This window comes from Anguilla anguilla, chromosome 7 (assembly GCF_013347855.1).
Source record: "Anguilla anguilla isolate fAngAng1 chromosome 7, fAngAng1.pri, whole genome shotgun sequence".
In the NCBI taxonomy this organism is placed as follows: Eukaryota; Metazoa; Chordata; class Actinopteri; order Anguilliformes; family Anguillidae; genus Anguilla; species Anguilla anguilla.
The window spans coordinates 20593017-20610411 of record NC_049207.1 but is presented as its reverse complement, the minus strand read 5'-3'; the positions used below and the strand labels follow the sequence as shown (position 1 = coordinate 20610411).

At 44.0% G+C, this 17395-nt stretch overlaps 1 protein-coding gene across 4 annotated transcripts in view; it reads right to left on the bottom strand.

Annotated features, from left to right (window-relative positions):
- Positions 1-17395, bottom strand: part of sorcs2 (sortilin-related VPS10 domain containing receptor 2) — a 246459-nt gene that overhangs the window by 185506 nt on the left and 43558 nt on the right. Inside the window, exon 1 of one of the 4 annotated variants that reach the window (XM_035426349.1) lies at positions 13151-13268. The exons of the other annotated variants lie outside the window; for them this stretch is intronic. Within the exon in view, the coding sequence (XP_035282240.1) occupies positions 13151-13159 (9 nt within the window). The 5' untranslated portion in view covers positions 13160-13268. Of the gene's footprint in view, positions 1-13150; positions 13269-17395 lie in introns of those variants that run through there. 4 annotated transcript variants of the gene reach the window in all.

The following is a 17395-nucleotide window of genomic DNA, read 5'->3' as shown; positions in this document are numbered from 1 at the left end:
ATTAAACAAGCTTTTTTGGGAAAAAAGAATGATAGTTGGGGGGAAAAAAAGGACTGTAAACAAACATTACTGTGCACCTGCATGGTTAATGTGCAGCTTAACGCAGGCACGCATCCACGCACACACACACACACACACACACACGCGCGCACACACACACACCCACGGCCAATCAGGCATGTGCATTGCATTTGCCGCAGTTGCCTTCATGCAGAATTCGTGAAGATTACATGTGAAGATATAGTAGGTTAACTTAACAAAACTTTTGTGGTCATTATGGTCAACATGGTCATCATTTTAACACTTTCAGTTGTATTTCATATAGCACTGAAGGCAACATGAAACATGACTGCGGGCATCCTTGCACGTTCTTGTCATATTAGGACAACACCCAATGAAAAAGCTGTCAACAAAGCATACTGTGTATAGCATATCCATCCATCCATCCATCCATCCATTATCTATACCCACTTATCCTGTGCAGAGTCGTGGGGGGTGCTGGAGCCTATCCCAGCATGCATTGGGCGAGAGGCCGGAATACACCCTGAACAGGCCACCAATCTATCACAGGGCTGTATATAGCATATTAGAACACAAAATAAATATCTCTGAATAAATGGAAAGAAACCAAAGACTCTTAAGTATGAGCTGCAGGTCAGACAAAGAAACAGCTTGTTAAACTGGAAGTGCTAAATTAGAAGTACATGCAGTACTTTGCGGAGCCAAATTTTCTGGGGCAGCGGTGCAGCGTGAGAATGCTGATGATGAACGGGTCTGAGGGCTGAGGTGTGGGACAGCCCACTGCAGCGCTGCCATAGACCCCAGGTCCAAGCGTCTCATTACAGTATCTCACTCCACCCAGCGACCGAGACACTGGCTACATGGTTCATTTACAAAATGAACACGCAAGCCAATCGATCCGGTGCAAGCAGCATGCCAAAGCATATGCCACTTAAGCCGATAACTGTGCCTGCAAACCAATAGCCATGTAAAATCAATGCTGTCCTCTAAGTAATTTGATGTACACCCACATCAAACCAATGTATAACAAAAGCTGAATCGATGAATTACTCCAGGTAGTCCTGTATATATATCACTATTAAACCAATTTATACCAAAAGTTGAATCAATGCAATCCTCCAAGCGATGCAATATAGGCCTACACCCCAATTCAAGCAATATGTACCAACAGTGAAATTAATGTCTGGGCAAAAAACCAACACCACCAATTTCCAACCATCCAACGTATGTGCCAAATATATGTGCCAACTTACACATTTTGTTAACAGAATTTCATTATGCATTTCCAGTACATAGGGCTCAACATATGAAATTTAGATATAGAGTTCAGTTATTCAGCAGATATTTTTACTGCTGTTTGATGACACTTTAGCAAAAAGTATTATACACACAGCACAGACATATATATATATATATATATATACTATATAGATACATATATGCACATACATACTGCATACTGTATATTCATGTTATACAGGGAAAGAATGAGATTAAGAGATAAATAGCTGATGTTCTGTATTCTCTCGACTTTGCCTTGGGTAACACATCATTATCAAGGCACCTCTATTCCTCTATTATGCTCATAAGAAGCTGTGATGTGCACATTCGTAGTATGTGGGAAGTGTATAACAGCAGAAGGCGGCAGCCACACACAACAGTGCCCGGCTCCTGGGCGGCCATCTTTATTTAAAAATAAGTGGAACAGACAATGTTAATAAAAGCTACCACTGGAGAGCTGGTATATCATTTTGAGCCAAAAACCTGACATACCAAGCTTGGTACAATACCACACATGGAATTTCTACAGGGCCATCTATGAATAAATCAATTTGAAAAAACTTCTGATTTAAATTTAGGCTTAATTATTTTTAAACATACTGTTTTTTTATTAAATAGTTTTAATAATACTAACTCAAACAGTATCTAGAACAATGCACACTAATTTTGATATATGACGTGCGATAAACAGCTAATTACCCCATAAAGAGAGGGAAGGTTCCGCAGCCGTTACATGAGTCCGCCTGTCTCTTTTTTTGTTATTTTGTCATGTTTTTTGTGCTGTATTTTCATCAGCCCCCCCCTGCCTGTCTGGTGAGAAATGCAGCCAGAGTATTTGAACGAGAAAGCCAGACTTGGCTTTGCCATCATTCCTCCTTTCACTGAGAAGCATCTTGGACTCAGGCCACCGAGACTGACAACGCTCCCCATTGGCTGCATGCACCTCCTCTACCACAAGAGTCAATCACACACTAAGACAAACACGGCGCTAAATAAAGAAATAAAACAATAATAAATAAATAAATTCACAGACCTTTCACCCTGCCAGCTTGACAGGTTGAGTATTTTTCCTGGCGCTGTATTTGACAGACCAGTCTGGAGACGCCACACACCCCGTTTGAGGGCACAGTGGGCTGGATGATTTAGGAGGGAATCCAGGCACCACTTCTACGCTGCCACCCCGCAGGGCAATCGCGCGCTCGCTCCACTCCTCAGAGCCCCGCCGCCGCCGCGGTGGCTTATTATAAACACTTCATATTTGCTATCCCTCTGAGGAGAGTGTCACTGAGGTCTGCTGCCAATTGTAAAGCTGGCATTGAGGAGCACGTTAAGCTGATGGACCGACCGTCTGGGCTGCTGGACTGTCATTTTAAGGCTCAAGGTCTTAACCCGTAATAAAATAGGCACAGAAACATGTGCAATATCTCTCTCTCTTTCTCTCTCGTATTTCATGTACTCCTTTTTACTTTCTTTCTGTATGCGTGTGTGTGTGTGTGTGCGTGTGCACATAAGTTGGCATTTTTGATAATGTTGTGAACCTGTAGATCTCATTTATTTGTTTTTTTGTCCTGAGCAATAAAGGAGACCTAAAGGTCTCTCTCTCTTTATTGCTCTCTCTCTCTCTCTCTCTCTCTCTCTCACACACGCACAATCACATACACAGCACCACATAAGGAAGTCCATTCTCATATGTCAAAGCTGTGTTTTGGAAACCCAGCCTGAATAAAATAAAAACTGTGATGGCGGAGAAAAAGAAAGAAAAAAAACAACAGATGTACTCGCTCATGTGGTATCTTGATATTTGGAGTCAGAGAGAGCTGGAAATGTCATGGCAGATGGTGGATTTCTCTGGTCCAGAACCAGTCCCAAAGGTGGACTCATCCATAAACATGGGCACCTTGTGGAACAAAAGCCCTGAGATTCATTATTCATGGGACTTCACTTTGTTCCTACTGGGGAACGTCACCAGGAGCCCAGGCACCATATATGTGGGCGATCAAGGTGAACAGGGTGAATATTTCTCACTGTTCAATACTGGTATTTATTGTTTACCATTGTCACACACAATTTTCAGAGAAATGTACCTTCAAGCCATCTGAATACTGTAAATAAAAATGATATGAGAAATCATGAAATGGATAATTCAGTTAAATAGATCAACCAACTAAATTGCTTGTAGAAAATATATGTTTATCCAAAACATTTCAGCCACCCTGGCCTTCATCTTCTAAAATCTCAAAATTTTGACAATAAACATATATTTTTTCCGATGAGCAAGTGCCTTTATATTCAGTATCATTATTTTAAGGTAGCACCTCAGCTCACTTGTTCGAGTACAAACTTTGCATTACCCATAATGCATTACCATGACACTACCACTATTTTGCATTGCCTGGGAAAAGACAAATGAGCCTTTGTGTAACAAGGAGATGGAAAAGAATGCTCTCAATGTGCTGAAGGAGCCTGTCACTCTGTAGCCCCAGTGGCTAGCCGGGGGAAGGCTAAGCCAGGACAGCCGGGACGAGAACGCCGAGATCAGACCAGACCTCGCCGCCCCCCTGAGAAACATAACCGCATAAGCGCATGCATGCACAAGGGCATCGATCAGCCATCACCGCGCATTACAGCTCGTCCCATCAGCGGTCAAGATGGCCGACGGGCCGTGGCCATAGCCAAGGGGTCATCGTCTCCAGTGTAAGAGGCAGCCACTTTCAGCAGGATGCGCTACACGGGCCAATCAGTAGAGCCAAGTTAGCAACAACAACAACGGACATACGGACATATACCTGGCCCCACTGAATGGTCCATACAAATCACTCCTCCAGAGATAAAGAATTGATTGCGCTGTTTTTGTCTGTTGAGTGCAGTTAAAACATGATGGCAAAACAAAAAAAATATGCTGCTTTACTCCATCAATTTTATACAATCATCATGTTTTGTGCCTATGCACATTGCATTATGGGCAATAAAATGGTAATACTCTCTTATTAGCATCTAGAGATTGCATTATGTATGATTACAGCAAGGATTCTGCAATCCAGACCAATATTTATACAAGATAAATAATAAATACTTTGCACTGCACTAGAAAGAACTGACTCAATTTTTCATTTCAGGTTCAGATATGGATCCTAGATCAGCGTTCCAAATCCTGTGGCTCTTCATGAATATGGGCCCTGATCGATGAACTCACACACAGTATTTCTCAGCCCTCAAACCCCAGTGATTGGAAGACTGGATTCAATCCCAGAATTTGACCATTCTCTTTGTCAAACCCCTTGGGATTCAGAAGCTCACCAGAGCAGAACGCGTAAGGGCAATGGGGAGGGACGGGGTCGCCCCGCAGGGCAAACAGCCCGTGAGGAGGGGGGGAACACAGCCAAAATGTCACGCCCGCAGCACCGGTCCCTGCTCTGATTAACTCCCATTATATCAGGCTTATTGGCCCAAACTGTTTCTAAAGAGCAAAAGGTCAATGGCAATCCACAGAGGGGAAAAAAAGCAAGACGTTCCCATTACATCAGAATCGGCTCTTTCATTACGACAAGCCTTCGCCATTTTGCTTCAGATTCGGAGGCCGTTTATTTCCCCTCGTTTTCATCACAATGTCCCCAATAAGAAGCTGTAACGGATGGCGCCTCTTCTGAGGGAGCTCCGGCAGGACTGTCTGCGAGCGATCTCTAATTGAAGTGCCTCTGCCTGGGGTATCGCCTGCCGTTAAGAACAGGATGGCACATCGCTCCTCTGCCAAGCCTCTGCCAAATTTATGAGACGTTATTAAGCATTCGGGATCCCCCCCGAAGACACGTTGTCCCCGCCAGCTCATTCGAATGCCGGGAATCCGCAATAGCGCGAATCCGCAATAGCTGCGACCGCACAAGCGCACGCATCCATGTGTGCATGCACCCACGCACACACCCTCACACAAACACGTGACCTCTTCTTTGGCTCACGACCAACCTTTCCACAAAATATTGTGCCAATCTGTGAATCCATTCGGGAGTTATGCGCCCATCGCCACGCTCCCTCTTGGTCAATCGGCCTGAAAATGACTCAGCTGTACCTGCCGGTCATGACCAACATCCATGCCAAATTTCAGCCACCTGGGGCGAAAACTGCGGCCGCTACGGGGTGGGACACTTTTGTGGACTAACCGGCCGACAGACCGGCCAACAGACAGAGCTATAGAGCCGCGGTCGCAGCTAATAACTGCAAAAGCCTAACCGCACTTTCCCGGTCCTTCAGAGGTCTCAGCGGCTGTGCGAGACTTGGAACGCGCGCGCGGCACTCGACCGCTTCAAGGTTCGCGAGCCACAAAAGTTAAAACCGCCAACGTTCTCGAGGCGCAGCCCGTGAAGCGTCTCTTGAGCCGCTCCCGTCACACCGCCAGAAAGGCGGAATAAATCAAGGTCTTCTTGCGCCTGAGAGCACTTTCGATAACAGCCTGGGACGAATCCAGACAACGCTGCCATCGCGCCCTAACCTTGCGGTTCTACACGGGCGGCCCCGCCCGTTTTCATTTTAATCAAAGACGCAACAGGTGTTCAACCAGGTTACATGACAGTCACAAAAAAAAATTACAGGAATTATTTTGTTTTGATTTTCGCTCTACTCTGCCAAGGACATGGGCGAGACCAGCTTGGAGGTGGCCTTTAGTCAAATTTGAAGCCAGAAGGAATAAGCAAAAAAGTGAAATTTGTCTCCAAAAATCTTTACCAGACACAGTTTGCTTTCATATTCCTTTAGCAGAAACAAGCATATATATACATATACATGCGTGCTTGTTTTTGCTAAATTAATCACTTCATACTTTGGCAGCTGAGGATAAAAAATAAACAGATGGCTCAGTATTTCTTTTTTTTTTTTTTTTTTAACTCAACGGAGAGCGAGTCTTTTTTTGTCCTGCCAGAACACGGAGCCACCTGTGACTCTTGGACAGATTCAAAGAGGAGGGCTCCCACCAGCCTGCAACAACCCCACTGGCCGATTCCAGCCCGAACAAGGACGCCACAACAACCAGATAAGCGTCATTCAGAACCGGGGAGCGCCCATCAGTCGATGTCTAGGAACGCACAGAGACAGGATTCGTGCATCTGTGGCTAAAAATGGCAAAACTCATTATTTTCCCTTTTTTCATCTCTGGATCTGGGTCAGCAGGGGTGCTCTACCCCCCCCAGTCCTCCACCACATTATTTCTTTAAAAACAGAACACAGTAATGAACGGCCAGTAACGGAGCGATGAAAAACTATTTCATGAATAATAAAGAAGGCAAAGCTGTGAGATCTGAGCCATGCAGCTCATCTCTGTAAATATTGCTCTTTAATAATCTTTCAGCGCAGTTAAGTGGCCAGATAAGCTCATACAATCTACAAGAAACTCAACTCAATATTGGAATAATCATGTCCTTCAGGAGTTTTTTTTTTCTTTTTTGAAAATGTACATGTTAACCACCTAAAGTAATATAGTTAATAATACAGCATAAGTAACTACTGGGGGTACCAACATGAATATTACTAATATAATTTTTTTTTCCCCACTTATAGCACGGGCCTCCATCTGAATTAATGTGACTGTATATCAAAAAAAAGATTTTTTTCCTCCTTCCAAAACTCCTCCTCTCCTATCTTTCATTTGCTCCTCTTTCAAATTCGAAAATATCCTCTTTCCTTCGTATTCAGGTATGTAACGCGGTAACCTTCTGCACATAGTGAGGGCTGTTTGATTCTAATGGAAGTCTTTCTGTTCACCTTCAATCAGCTTGAATGAATCGCAGATCTCCACGGGTTTATAATGATCTAATTACGGTCTATTAACCCGTTCATTCAGTCCCGGTGAATCGGGATTATGACGTCACGAGGGAAAGCAGACCGCTGCTGTAGGTGTACACACGGCATGCCGTCTCTAACCAGTTCAGCGCAGAGGCCATTGTGCAGGGGGTGAATTACACAGTTCATATTTCACGCGTTTATATGGCTGAGCCAATTCAGGTTAAGCACAGGCGAAGGGCAGAGAGGCACAGACACTGCCTGGGAATCAATCCCCGGACACGCCCGCTACGAGAAGGATTTTGTTTCCTTTCACAGGGCCTGGCGTTACCCTGTGCAGTGACAGGGCAGTTTGGAGGAAGTCATTGCCGATCTATGTGCGTCATTACATTCACATAGAAGGAACCTTTGATAGGATTGTTTGCTAGCGCCAGAACTCATTATTCCTAACTACTGGGTCATGTACAGTATATGTACAGCTGTAGTTAGATACTGTACATCGTTTATATGTAATCTATATGTTCTCATGTTATCTATATGATTTTTTCGATGCACGATAATGCTGCAATATTTATGCTAGCAACAAAAAATACTCATGACTCCTGAGAATCAATCCTTGAATGCTTGCATCGAATCTTTAAATCTGTGTTTAATGTTACGTTTGCAAAAAGGGTTAGAGTTAGGTTGACTACACAATATTTCAATTCCACTAGCTGCATGCTCCTTCTGGGACAGCTAAAATCTGGCCTGCACCGTAAAATAACTTTTCATAAAATGCAAAACATTTCCTGGCACAAACCTTACCTCAAATTGGCATATATTATTCCTTCAACCATGAAACAAGAATTAGCTTCGACAATTTTCCCGGACCAAACAAAAGAATGAACCTCATTCACCATTGTATGGGCGATTCGGGGTCTGGCATTCATTCAAATCAGACTGATTCCTGGGAGACGAATCTCTGCTGCGTAGGGTTTTGTGAAGCTGCGATTCTCCATGTATTCTGAATTAGATAAATGCAGTCAACTTGACAGAAGAGGAAATAGAAAATGCTTTCTTCTCCACACATCTGAAACATGGTCTAACAATCATTCCAGCCCAGCAGGATGTCACCACTGAGATATAAAAGAATAAATGATTAAAGTGTTTGAGCAGTGGTTGTGCATTGAGAGAAAGGGAGACAAAGAGGGAATCGGTAATCAAGCAGAGATGGGGAGAACTGATGACAGTGTGGAAAGACGGGGAACCCCAGGGTACGTCGGGGTACGCTGGGGAACAGTGGGGTATGCTGGGGTGTGCAGCGTAACACCATGTCCTCCGGGGTTCCTCTCACACCCTTTCACCAGTCGAATAATCAAATGCCACTGTACCCAGATGCAGTTGCCCCGTGATACGGCAAGGCATTATCCTGCCAAAGAGGCAACACAGCTGCTGTTCATAAGCCCCTCCATTCACCGTGACGACAAACAGCTTCTTTTATCGCCACGGAAACAATGGGAGGACAGCGGCAAAGGCCTGTCAATCAGAACAACACAGTGGGTCCATATGAGGAATACACCTGCTCTGTCTCTCAGTTTCTTCTTTTTTCTCACTCTCTCTCTCTCTCTCTCTCTCACACACACACACACACACACACACACACACACAAACATAAAAACACACATGCACATACAAGCTTGCACACGCAAGCACACACACAGCTGCTGAGCAGACCTTCCACAGTATCAAACAAGCAAAGATCGAAGACGCTGGTATATTAACACCAGACTACTGCCACTAAATATTCCAGAGGTTTACACAAAGGAAAAAACAAGACACAAAGAAGAAGACACTGTCACTAAGGTCTGGAACACGTCTAAGAAACTTCTGGAATAAAGGACTGTGATTCCTCCACTGGAGTGAATCACACATCCAAGCTTCTCCCAGAGTACCCTGCCAGTGTGTCTGCTGTCACACTGTTCTTAATGCCAACATGTCCTTCCAGCCCACACACAGATCTGCAGGAGAGCCCTGAAAGAGCACTGCTAGCGTCCCACTTCCCACAAAGACAATCAAAGGAACCAGACACGACTTTAGCCTTTCAGCAGCCCGAGGGGGGGGAGATGTGGGCAGATACCAACACACTGGCACTGAGGGGGCGGCGGGGAGGGCAGGGTTTGCCACTAACTACACTATATGACCAAAAGTGGTTTTGGCTAGGCCCCTTAGTTCCAGTGAAGGCAAATAGTAATGCTACAGCAAACAATCACATTCTAAACAATTCTGTGCAACCCCAACAGTTTGGGGAAGACCCTTGTGTGTTTCAGAATGACAATGCCCCCGGGCACACAGCGTGGTCCATACAGAAATGGTTTTGGCAAGAACAGTGTGGAAGAACTTGACTGGCCTGCACAGAGCCCTGACCTCAACCCCATCCAGCACCTTTGGGATCAGTAGGAAAGCCAACTGGGAGCCAGGCCTAATCAGTGCCCGAACCTCACTAATGCTCTTCTGGCTGAATGAAAGCTAACCCCTGCAGCAATGCCCCAACATCGAGTATAAAGCCTTCCCAGAAAAGTGGAGGTTGTCAAACATATTAATGTCCATAATTTTGGAGGAGATGTTGAATGTCAGGTGTCCACATACTTTTGGCCATTTAGTTTATCCTAGATGCAATACCATAAATTGCATCTATTTATGGCACCATAAATTTACTCTTGCATTACTTATAACTGCATTACTTTACTTTTTCTTGAAAAAGAAATAAAAATGAGTTACTAATATAACTGAAATGCAGGATATTTCCAGTTACTCAATGAGGCTAGGTGACATTAATCTACCTGTTCCCATTTTGGCCGTGGAGGTGCTTAGAGTCTTCTCTCAAAGCCATCAAGCTCTCATATTTTTTATGTGCAAAGTAAATGTACTCCAACAACTGCTGTAATCAAAATCACATATCCAACACCACCACAGGTCAGTTCACTCGCCCCCCCACCTCAGAGAATGTATCTATTTTAGGACAAAAATGCACACAAGCACAAATCCCTCTGCAGTGGTTAATTGAGGTTAATGGACATAATGGACGCTCACTATTAGTGTGGTCTCATTATTAAACCTAGACGGCCATCGCTAAGAGAAAGACAGAGATATATGCGGTTATTAAAAGGTTTAACAGCCGGCTCTGTCATTGGGAAGTTGGCTTCTTTTTTGAAGCAATGCATCTCCGTTTTCCTCTGCCTGAAGGAGTTTTTGTGGGCGGCAGTGCCTTAAAACGAGTGTGTGAGAGAGAGAGAGAGAGAGAGAGAGAGAAGAAAGAAAAAGGCAGTCCAGGACAGCGAGTGCCACTGAATGTGCTATAATCCAATAATCTGCCACTTTCAGGAAATTATATTATAAAATATATCAGTGCCATACTGGGTTTGGCACCAGATAGTTAACCAAAATAAGATCCTCACTTTAAAAGCGCCAGAAACCGACAGATTCGGTGTGTTTTAGTCCAGAGGGATGCAGGTTTGAATCCACAGAAAGCAATGAAAATACCAGGTGTATACATGCACTGAGGGCTTTCTGTTTGAAACAGGAACAAATGGCCAAAGCTCATATTACACGTGCCTCTGGCACTGAAACTGTATCTTACTGGGCCCATTAAATAAAATTGCACTAACTTAATCTACAAATCTAATCTCAAAATGCTAGTGAATTGGCAATGAAATGTGAATCAGAGTGTAATTGGACCCTTTGTTACACATTATCTATGCAGCGCATTGCAGGAATTAATTGTTAAGTGTGTTACATAATATAAATGTCCTAGAGAGACAGACGCTAGATGGATAACTGATTGGTTGATTGGCAGAATGTTTGATGTAAGGGGCATGCTTCAAAAGATAGCCCTGAGTAAGTTTCTAGTAAAACCTGATTGGTTGAAATGTGTCCCTGAGGAGGAGCAACGTGTATGAGGTCATACCTGCAATGGGGGTGGGGGGGGGGGGGGGGGGGGGGCAGAAGGCATATGTGTGATGAATGCTGATATGGTGCACTTCTCCCTGTGCACCATTCATCTTTAAAAAGGTCAGGGTTACACCAGTGTTCCACTTCAATCGGGGGGGCTAAAAATACACCCTCACACTTTGTAAACCTCCAAGCATTTGCATGATAAAGGTAAGAAGAAAGCAGCCCATTTATATAATAAACAAAAAAACCACACTAATTCTACTTCCCTCTTTATCTATATAATTCCAGGCTTACTACTGGCATTTGACCCAGGCATTTTATGCAATAATCCAATACAAGCTAATATCCCCATCTTATCCCTCTAAAACAGAAAGCTGCTCAGCAATACGACATGAGCCAGGGCCAAAACAGGTTGAAGGCAGAGCCAAATAATAAGCCTTTTAAAACTACCTGGAGTTTTCAAAACTCCAAAAGCAACTGTTGCTGTTGTTGACCAATGCCGATGTTCATTTTGCTTCCACAGATCCCAGGTTTGCGCACCTGTGCACTGATCTCTGCATACAGGGACAACGATCAAGCAGTAAACCAAAGACGGCACAGAGAGAAGAGAGATAAACTGTGCCCTTGCCTTTCAACAACAATGCTTCCTAAAGCAGTAGTACAGCAAATGAGTCATTCCAACACATAAGAAGCTAACCTGTCAACATATGGTAATCCTACGTTTAACCATTTAAGGTGTAAGACAAATATATGATTAGAATTTTCTTAACTGAACATTCCATTGCTGATGTAACAATCACTACTGGTGAACTGAAAGCAGAACACTGAATTAAAATTTTGAAAAAACATTCCAAAAAAACTACTCTTTAAAGGCTTAAGAAAGCAAGCATGAGAAAGAATGAATAAGCAAATCCTACACTTGCCAGGCTGTTAGTCTATTAGTCTGTCGCCTACATCCAGCGAGTCACAACATAAGCAGGCTCTGCTTTAAACTTACATGGGCATAGTACATAAGGTCTAAAATAGAACATTCTATGTTGCCCTAAGTCCATTTCAGTTCCATTCTAGAATTCAAGAATTAGAATCATATATTTCATGAGATTTTTAGGTTTAAATCTATGGGGATTTTTATTTTTGCATTTTTGCTGGCCCTGAGGGCCGGCCAACAACAGTGAATGTCTCTTACTGAGAGACTGGGTGACTCACTGAGTCATTGACTCCCCATTGTTGAAACGTGTGCGAGTGGTGGTGTGCAGTAGGTGGTAGTATTAATCCATTGATGAAATGTGTGTGAATGGCAGTGGTGTGAAGTCGGTGGCGGTATTAATCTTAATTAACAACACCCGGAGTGTGCAATTATTTAAGGACAGAGAAATAGCGCTATTCTGGATGTGAAACAGTGTTTATGTTGCTGGTAGCTAGCAAGCAAGTATCATGTTAATAGCCTACAGCACACTTGTTGGACAAGTTCAAAGCACCCAAAAATGTTTGTTAGTTCACTTTGTTAGCCAGCAGGCTGACTAGTTTCTATAATATAGCTAAATGGCTCGTTACAAGTAACTAACATTTAATGGTGTGCAGAAGGCTTACTGATGACTAACTAGCTAACATCCATTTAATAGTGAAGCTAGGTTAGTTGGCTATCGATAGCCAGAAACCTTGTGTAGGTATTGGAAGGTATGGTAGTCACCATACCTTGGATTTATAGACTTGATGTTATTGATCTAAGAAATATGAATAAGAAGTGATATAATTCTGCCTCTAGATGAAGAAAAGGTATCTTCTGGAACTTAAGTGAAAAGACGGTCCAGTACCATTTATGGACAAAAAGTCATGGGTCAAAGGTTCAGACGATGTTTCCCACAGGCTGTATCCAGGGCCGGCTGAACTACGCTTGCATAGTCTCATTTAAAATGGGATTTCTTTGTTTGCTGCAACAGAAAACATATTCACTTGCCTCTGCTCACACACATATTTTCACGGATTTGAATGTTTTTTTGAGCAACGTATGTGAGACCAGGATAAAAATCACCCAATCCAGCAGGTGAATGTAAACCAAGGGTGTGAAACCTGGCGAATGTGGGAAGAATGCGATATTTTTAGTGCGTGGCATCTCTGGTACAGAAAAGCAACGTGGAAGACAGAAACTAACCAGATACATTACATGAATGGAATGCAAGCTTTTGTTGAACTCTGAAAGCCCAGAAGTCTTCCTTGTCTCCTCCGCCAATCTCTCACAAAAACCCCCAAGAAAGACCGGAGTACGTGACGAAAAATACGATATCAACAGTTGCACGACTGAAAAATGAAAACAGAAAACAGAAAGGACCTCTATTGGCCTTCGGAATTCATTCCATTCTTGAGTGGGGTTCACAAAGACACGTATCAAGTTACGGTGATGTCCTCTCTCAAAAAAGAACAATGCATTTTTTTTTTCATTGCATCAATGAAAAGCTTTGTATTTTCGGGATAAAAGAAAAGTAAGACAGTGTACGAAATCAATCTTTGGGATTATTTTCTCAACAAAAAAAAAAACTCCATGGGACAGAAAATCCAACATTAAAAAATGTTCTGCATGTTCAAAAATCAGCCCACTGAATACAGGTCATATGGAGTGACCAATGGAGTTTCGTATGGCTGTTACCTTTTCCGTGACATGATATATGTCTTGTCAATGCAAAGGGCAAAGGGAAAAAATATTATGACATATAATTCCACGCACAATATTAGTCAATTAGCGATTTAAGTGCAATACAAGTATAATTGTTTGACGGCTGCAGTTCCCAATCACCCGATTAATCTTAGGAGGTGCTTCTGGGAGGCAGTCCAGCCTTGGCGCTTGCGGGCTTCCAAGAGCGGAAGACTGGGGCGTTTCTCCAGCGTAGGGGGAAAAAAAATCCATCAAGCCGATCGATAAATGCATTAGCTGAAACGGGGGCCTGGGAGTTTTGTAGCTACAGAAAGCACATTGATTTCTCGAACCCACGCCAGGTGAGGGAGAGGCTGCCGGGGGGGGGGGGGGGGGGGGGGGTGGGCTGCATCGCCGTGAACGTGCCCACCTCTCCCGAACCCACGCACGCTCTCTCCCTCCTCTGAGCCCCCCTTCAGGGGTGCGCTGTGCCCCGCCGGTGCTCACTGAAGAGTCCAGACTGGACGGCTGATAATAACAGGGGGCAAATGGCAAGGCTGCCGTTATTATTATCTCAACCGAGGCGCACAGAGACGCTGTAATTGCGCTGTCAGGAAACGGAGCTATTTTGAGGCCCATTCATGGGGTCCCACCGGGAATCTCGCAGTCCACTCTGTCCCAGGGTACCCCCAATCTCAGCCACCGCTGGGCGACGCATGCGGAGGTGGGAATGTAATGTTCGTATCTGTAAACTTTTACTCCCGCATATGGAATGACTGGGTCCATTTTACCACTGCAGTATACACCTGAAGAATCTAATAGAAAACACACACACACACACAAACACGCGTGCACATTAGAGCCTGTCACTGTATGTGTTTCTGTGCCAGAGAGGATTAAGAGAGGGAGAGGGAGAGAGAGAGAGAGAGAGAGAGAGGGAGAGAGAGAGAGCAAGTGTGTGTGTGTGTGTGTGTGTGTGTGTTTGTGTAAGACAAACTGTGTATGTGAAAGACAGGCAAAAAATCTGACTTTATTTATACACTAGGTATTATCAGACTGCAGTCCCTTCCATTCCTCAGGGGCATAGTGCACTGTAAATGCAGCATCTCTGGATGTCTCAATTATGACTGCATGAGTTGTGTACTCTCTTTGTGAACAGGAGAATGATGTGTACTTATTCAGGCAGGGGAATAACACGGGCCCGCGAGGTCACTGCAGGCCCTGGGCAAACCTTCTCTGCTTGCTACTAGCCTCTCAGACAATGCGAGCTCGATGATAATATTATACAGCCGAACACCATCTCTCTATCTCTGTCTCCATTTCTCTCTTGCTCGCTCTCTTTCTCCATCCCTCTCTCATTCTCTCCGTTCCTCGGTTTTTCTCTCTCTCTCATGTTCTCTCACTCTCGCTTGCCTTGTTGGATTACGTATAGATCAGTGTTCAGCTGTGGGCCTCCCGCTGGCCTGATACATGTGTCTGCAGGAGGATCGATGTGATCCTCATCCTCAGCTCGTGAACATCCATTCACGCCCAGTGGGACCTTCCAGCTTCCTCACTCTGAGATCTACACAGCACACGCCTCCTTCCATAGTCCTACCATAAACAGGCAAACATCCATAACTCTGTAATGCATCTGTCCAAACGCTACCCTTTAAAAAACCATTGCAACATTACCCTTCCCTAACATGGTCACAATGCTACACTTACCTAACGCTGTCACAATACTGCACTTCCCTAACCTAGTCACAATGCTACACTTCCCTTACTCTGTCACAATACTACACTTACCTAACGCTGTCACAATATTGCACTTCCCTAACCCAATCACAATTCTACACTTCCCTAACTCCGTGACAATGCTACATGTACCTGTCATAACCCACCCCTTCCATAATCCCAATACTACCCCTCACTAACCCAGCATAGTACTACACATCCATAAACCACAAGAAACAATGATGAGTCACTCAGTTTTTTTAACAACCATGCTGTAACAACCATAAAATAGAACTTTCAGTGAGTATTAATCAAGCAAGATGCTGTTCAGATATCGTATCACAGCTAGCACTGTATCAAAACATGCCTGCATTAATCCTGGAGTTAATGTTTTAGTTCAAATCATTCAGCAAGTTATCCTGGGGAAGGTTGGTTCCAGTAAACACGGTTTCAGATAAAAGAAAGAAACATGGACACAAGCTGCTGATTCAACTGTCCATTTGAAAAGTTCTGTGGAAGGTTGGATGGGAGTCACGGAAACAGAAGGGAGGGGATGCGGACCGGAGAGCGCAGCGCCACTTGTCCTTGTTCAAATCGATGCGATTTATCACAAAGGCAAAATTGGACTTTTTTAAAATCTGTGTCTTGAATAGTAAATTGTTAGGGTTCTATCGGAGCTGTGGCAGAGCAGGTTCTCTTTCTTTAGTGGTCTGAATGTCCACCGTAACCCCTCACAACTGCAGGAACCATTGAGGTACTGCAAGGAAAACAGCAACCAGACACACATATACATACACATGCAACACACATGCAGGCAAAACATACAAACACATGCACTACGCACACACCACACACACACAAATACATGCAAGCATGCACAAACACACAGACATAACATGGAATTACATGTGCTGTTGTCTCCACCCCAACCTTCGCCGTGTTCTTGATCACGCTCATCCCAATCAAGTTGTTAAACAAGCAATGCAAATGTCTGAGAATCTGCACACCCCTTTCATTTAATCTTTACTCATCCAGTGGTCAAATAATGCACCTTTTTACAGTGCCGATCAGAAGAAACAAAGCAGGAAATACAAGGGAATGTGAATCAAAATGACTGTAAGAGGGATCATAAGGTATATAGACCATGTGGCAAGCATCTAAAGGACTTCCTGTATTTTCTACAGCAGTGTCATATCCCATTTCATATGTTTCTGGGATAAATATCACTGTGTCATGACCTCAGATCATGTCCTATCCAACAATCTGCATCTTCAACAGCACAGGGACATTGGTGGATATATAGTTCAGATGGAAATCTGCCCCCTACTGGCCCACAGACAACACTGACAACAGTGACCTGATTTCCTCCCAGTCCCCCCATCCAAACACTAACCAAACTGAACTCTGCTTAGCGTCGCTGACTTGATTGCTAAGCTCTGAGCCCCGAAGCAGCAACTCATCAGCAGCCTGAGCTCAGGATCACCATCAAAATCTAAGAGGCTTTTACAGGAACCAGAGGAGCGAGCCCTCCTCACCCAGAGGGAGAGCGAGAGCACAGAAGAGGAGACGAGAGGAGAGCAGACGAGAGGGGAGGCACAGGGATGATGGAGCCCCCTTGAGCTGCCGAACCAGCTGCAAGTTCTTCCGCTGATTACTGTCCTCATCAGAGCAGATTCCCAGCCCTTTTCGACAGGGAACAGCACTGCAAACACTATGCAAATGAACAAAAACAGCCCATTTAGCACCCTCTTTAATCAGAACCATTCTAGGCCCTGATTAAGCCTGCCAGTCATGCTCTTTACCCCTCTCAAATTTTTAAAACTTATTTTTTTATTTAAAAAAAAAGAAAAGAAACAAGTCATCAAGTTTTCAAAATTTACTCTCAGCTTAGAATTGAAAGAAGAAACAGACCTGAAACATTTTTTTTTCTGTAGCTGACTGCACCTGATTAATTTGAGGGACTGGCTAGACCATTCCAGAGATCATGGCTGGCTTTCCGCTCATGTTGGCACCAGGCCAACTTCGCACTTGTTACAGACAGCGAAGAAGAAG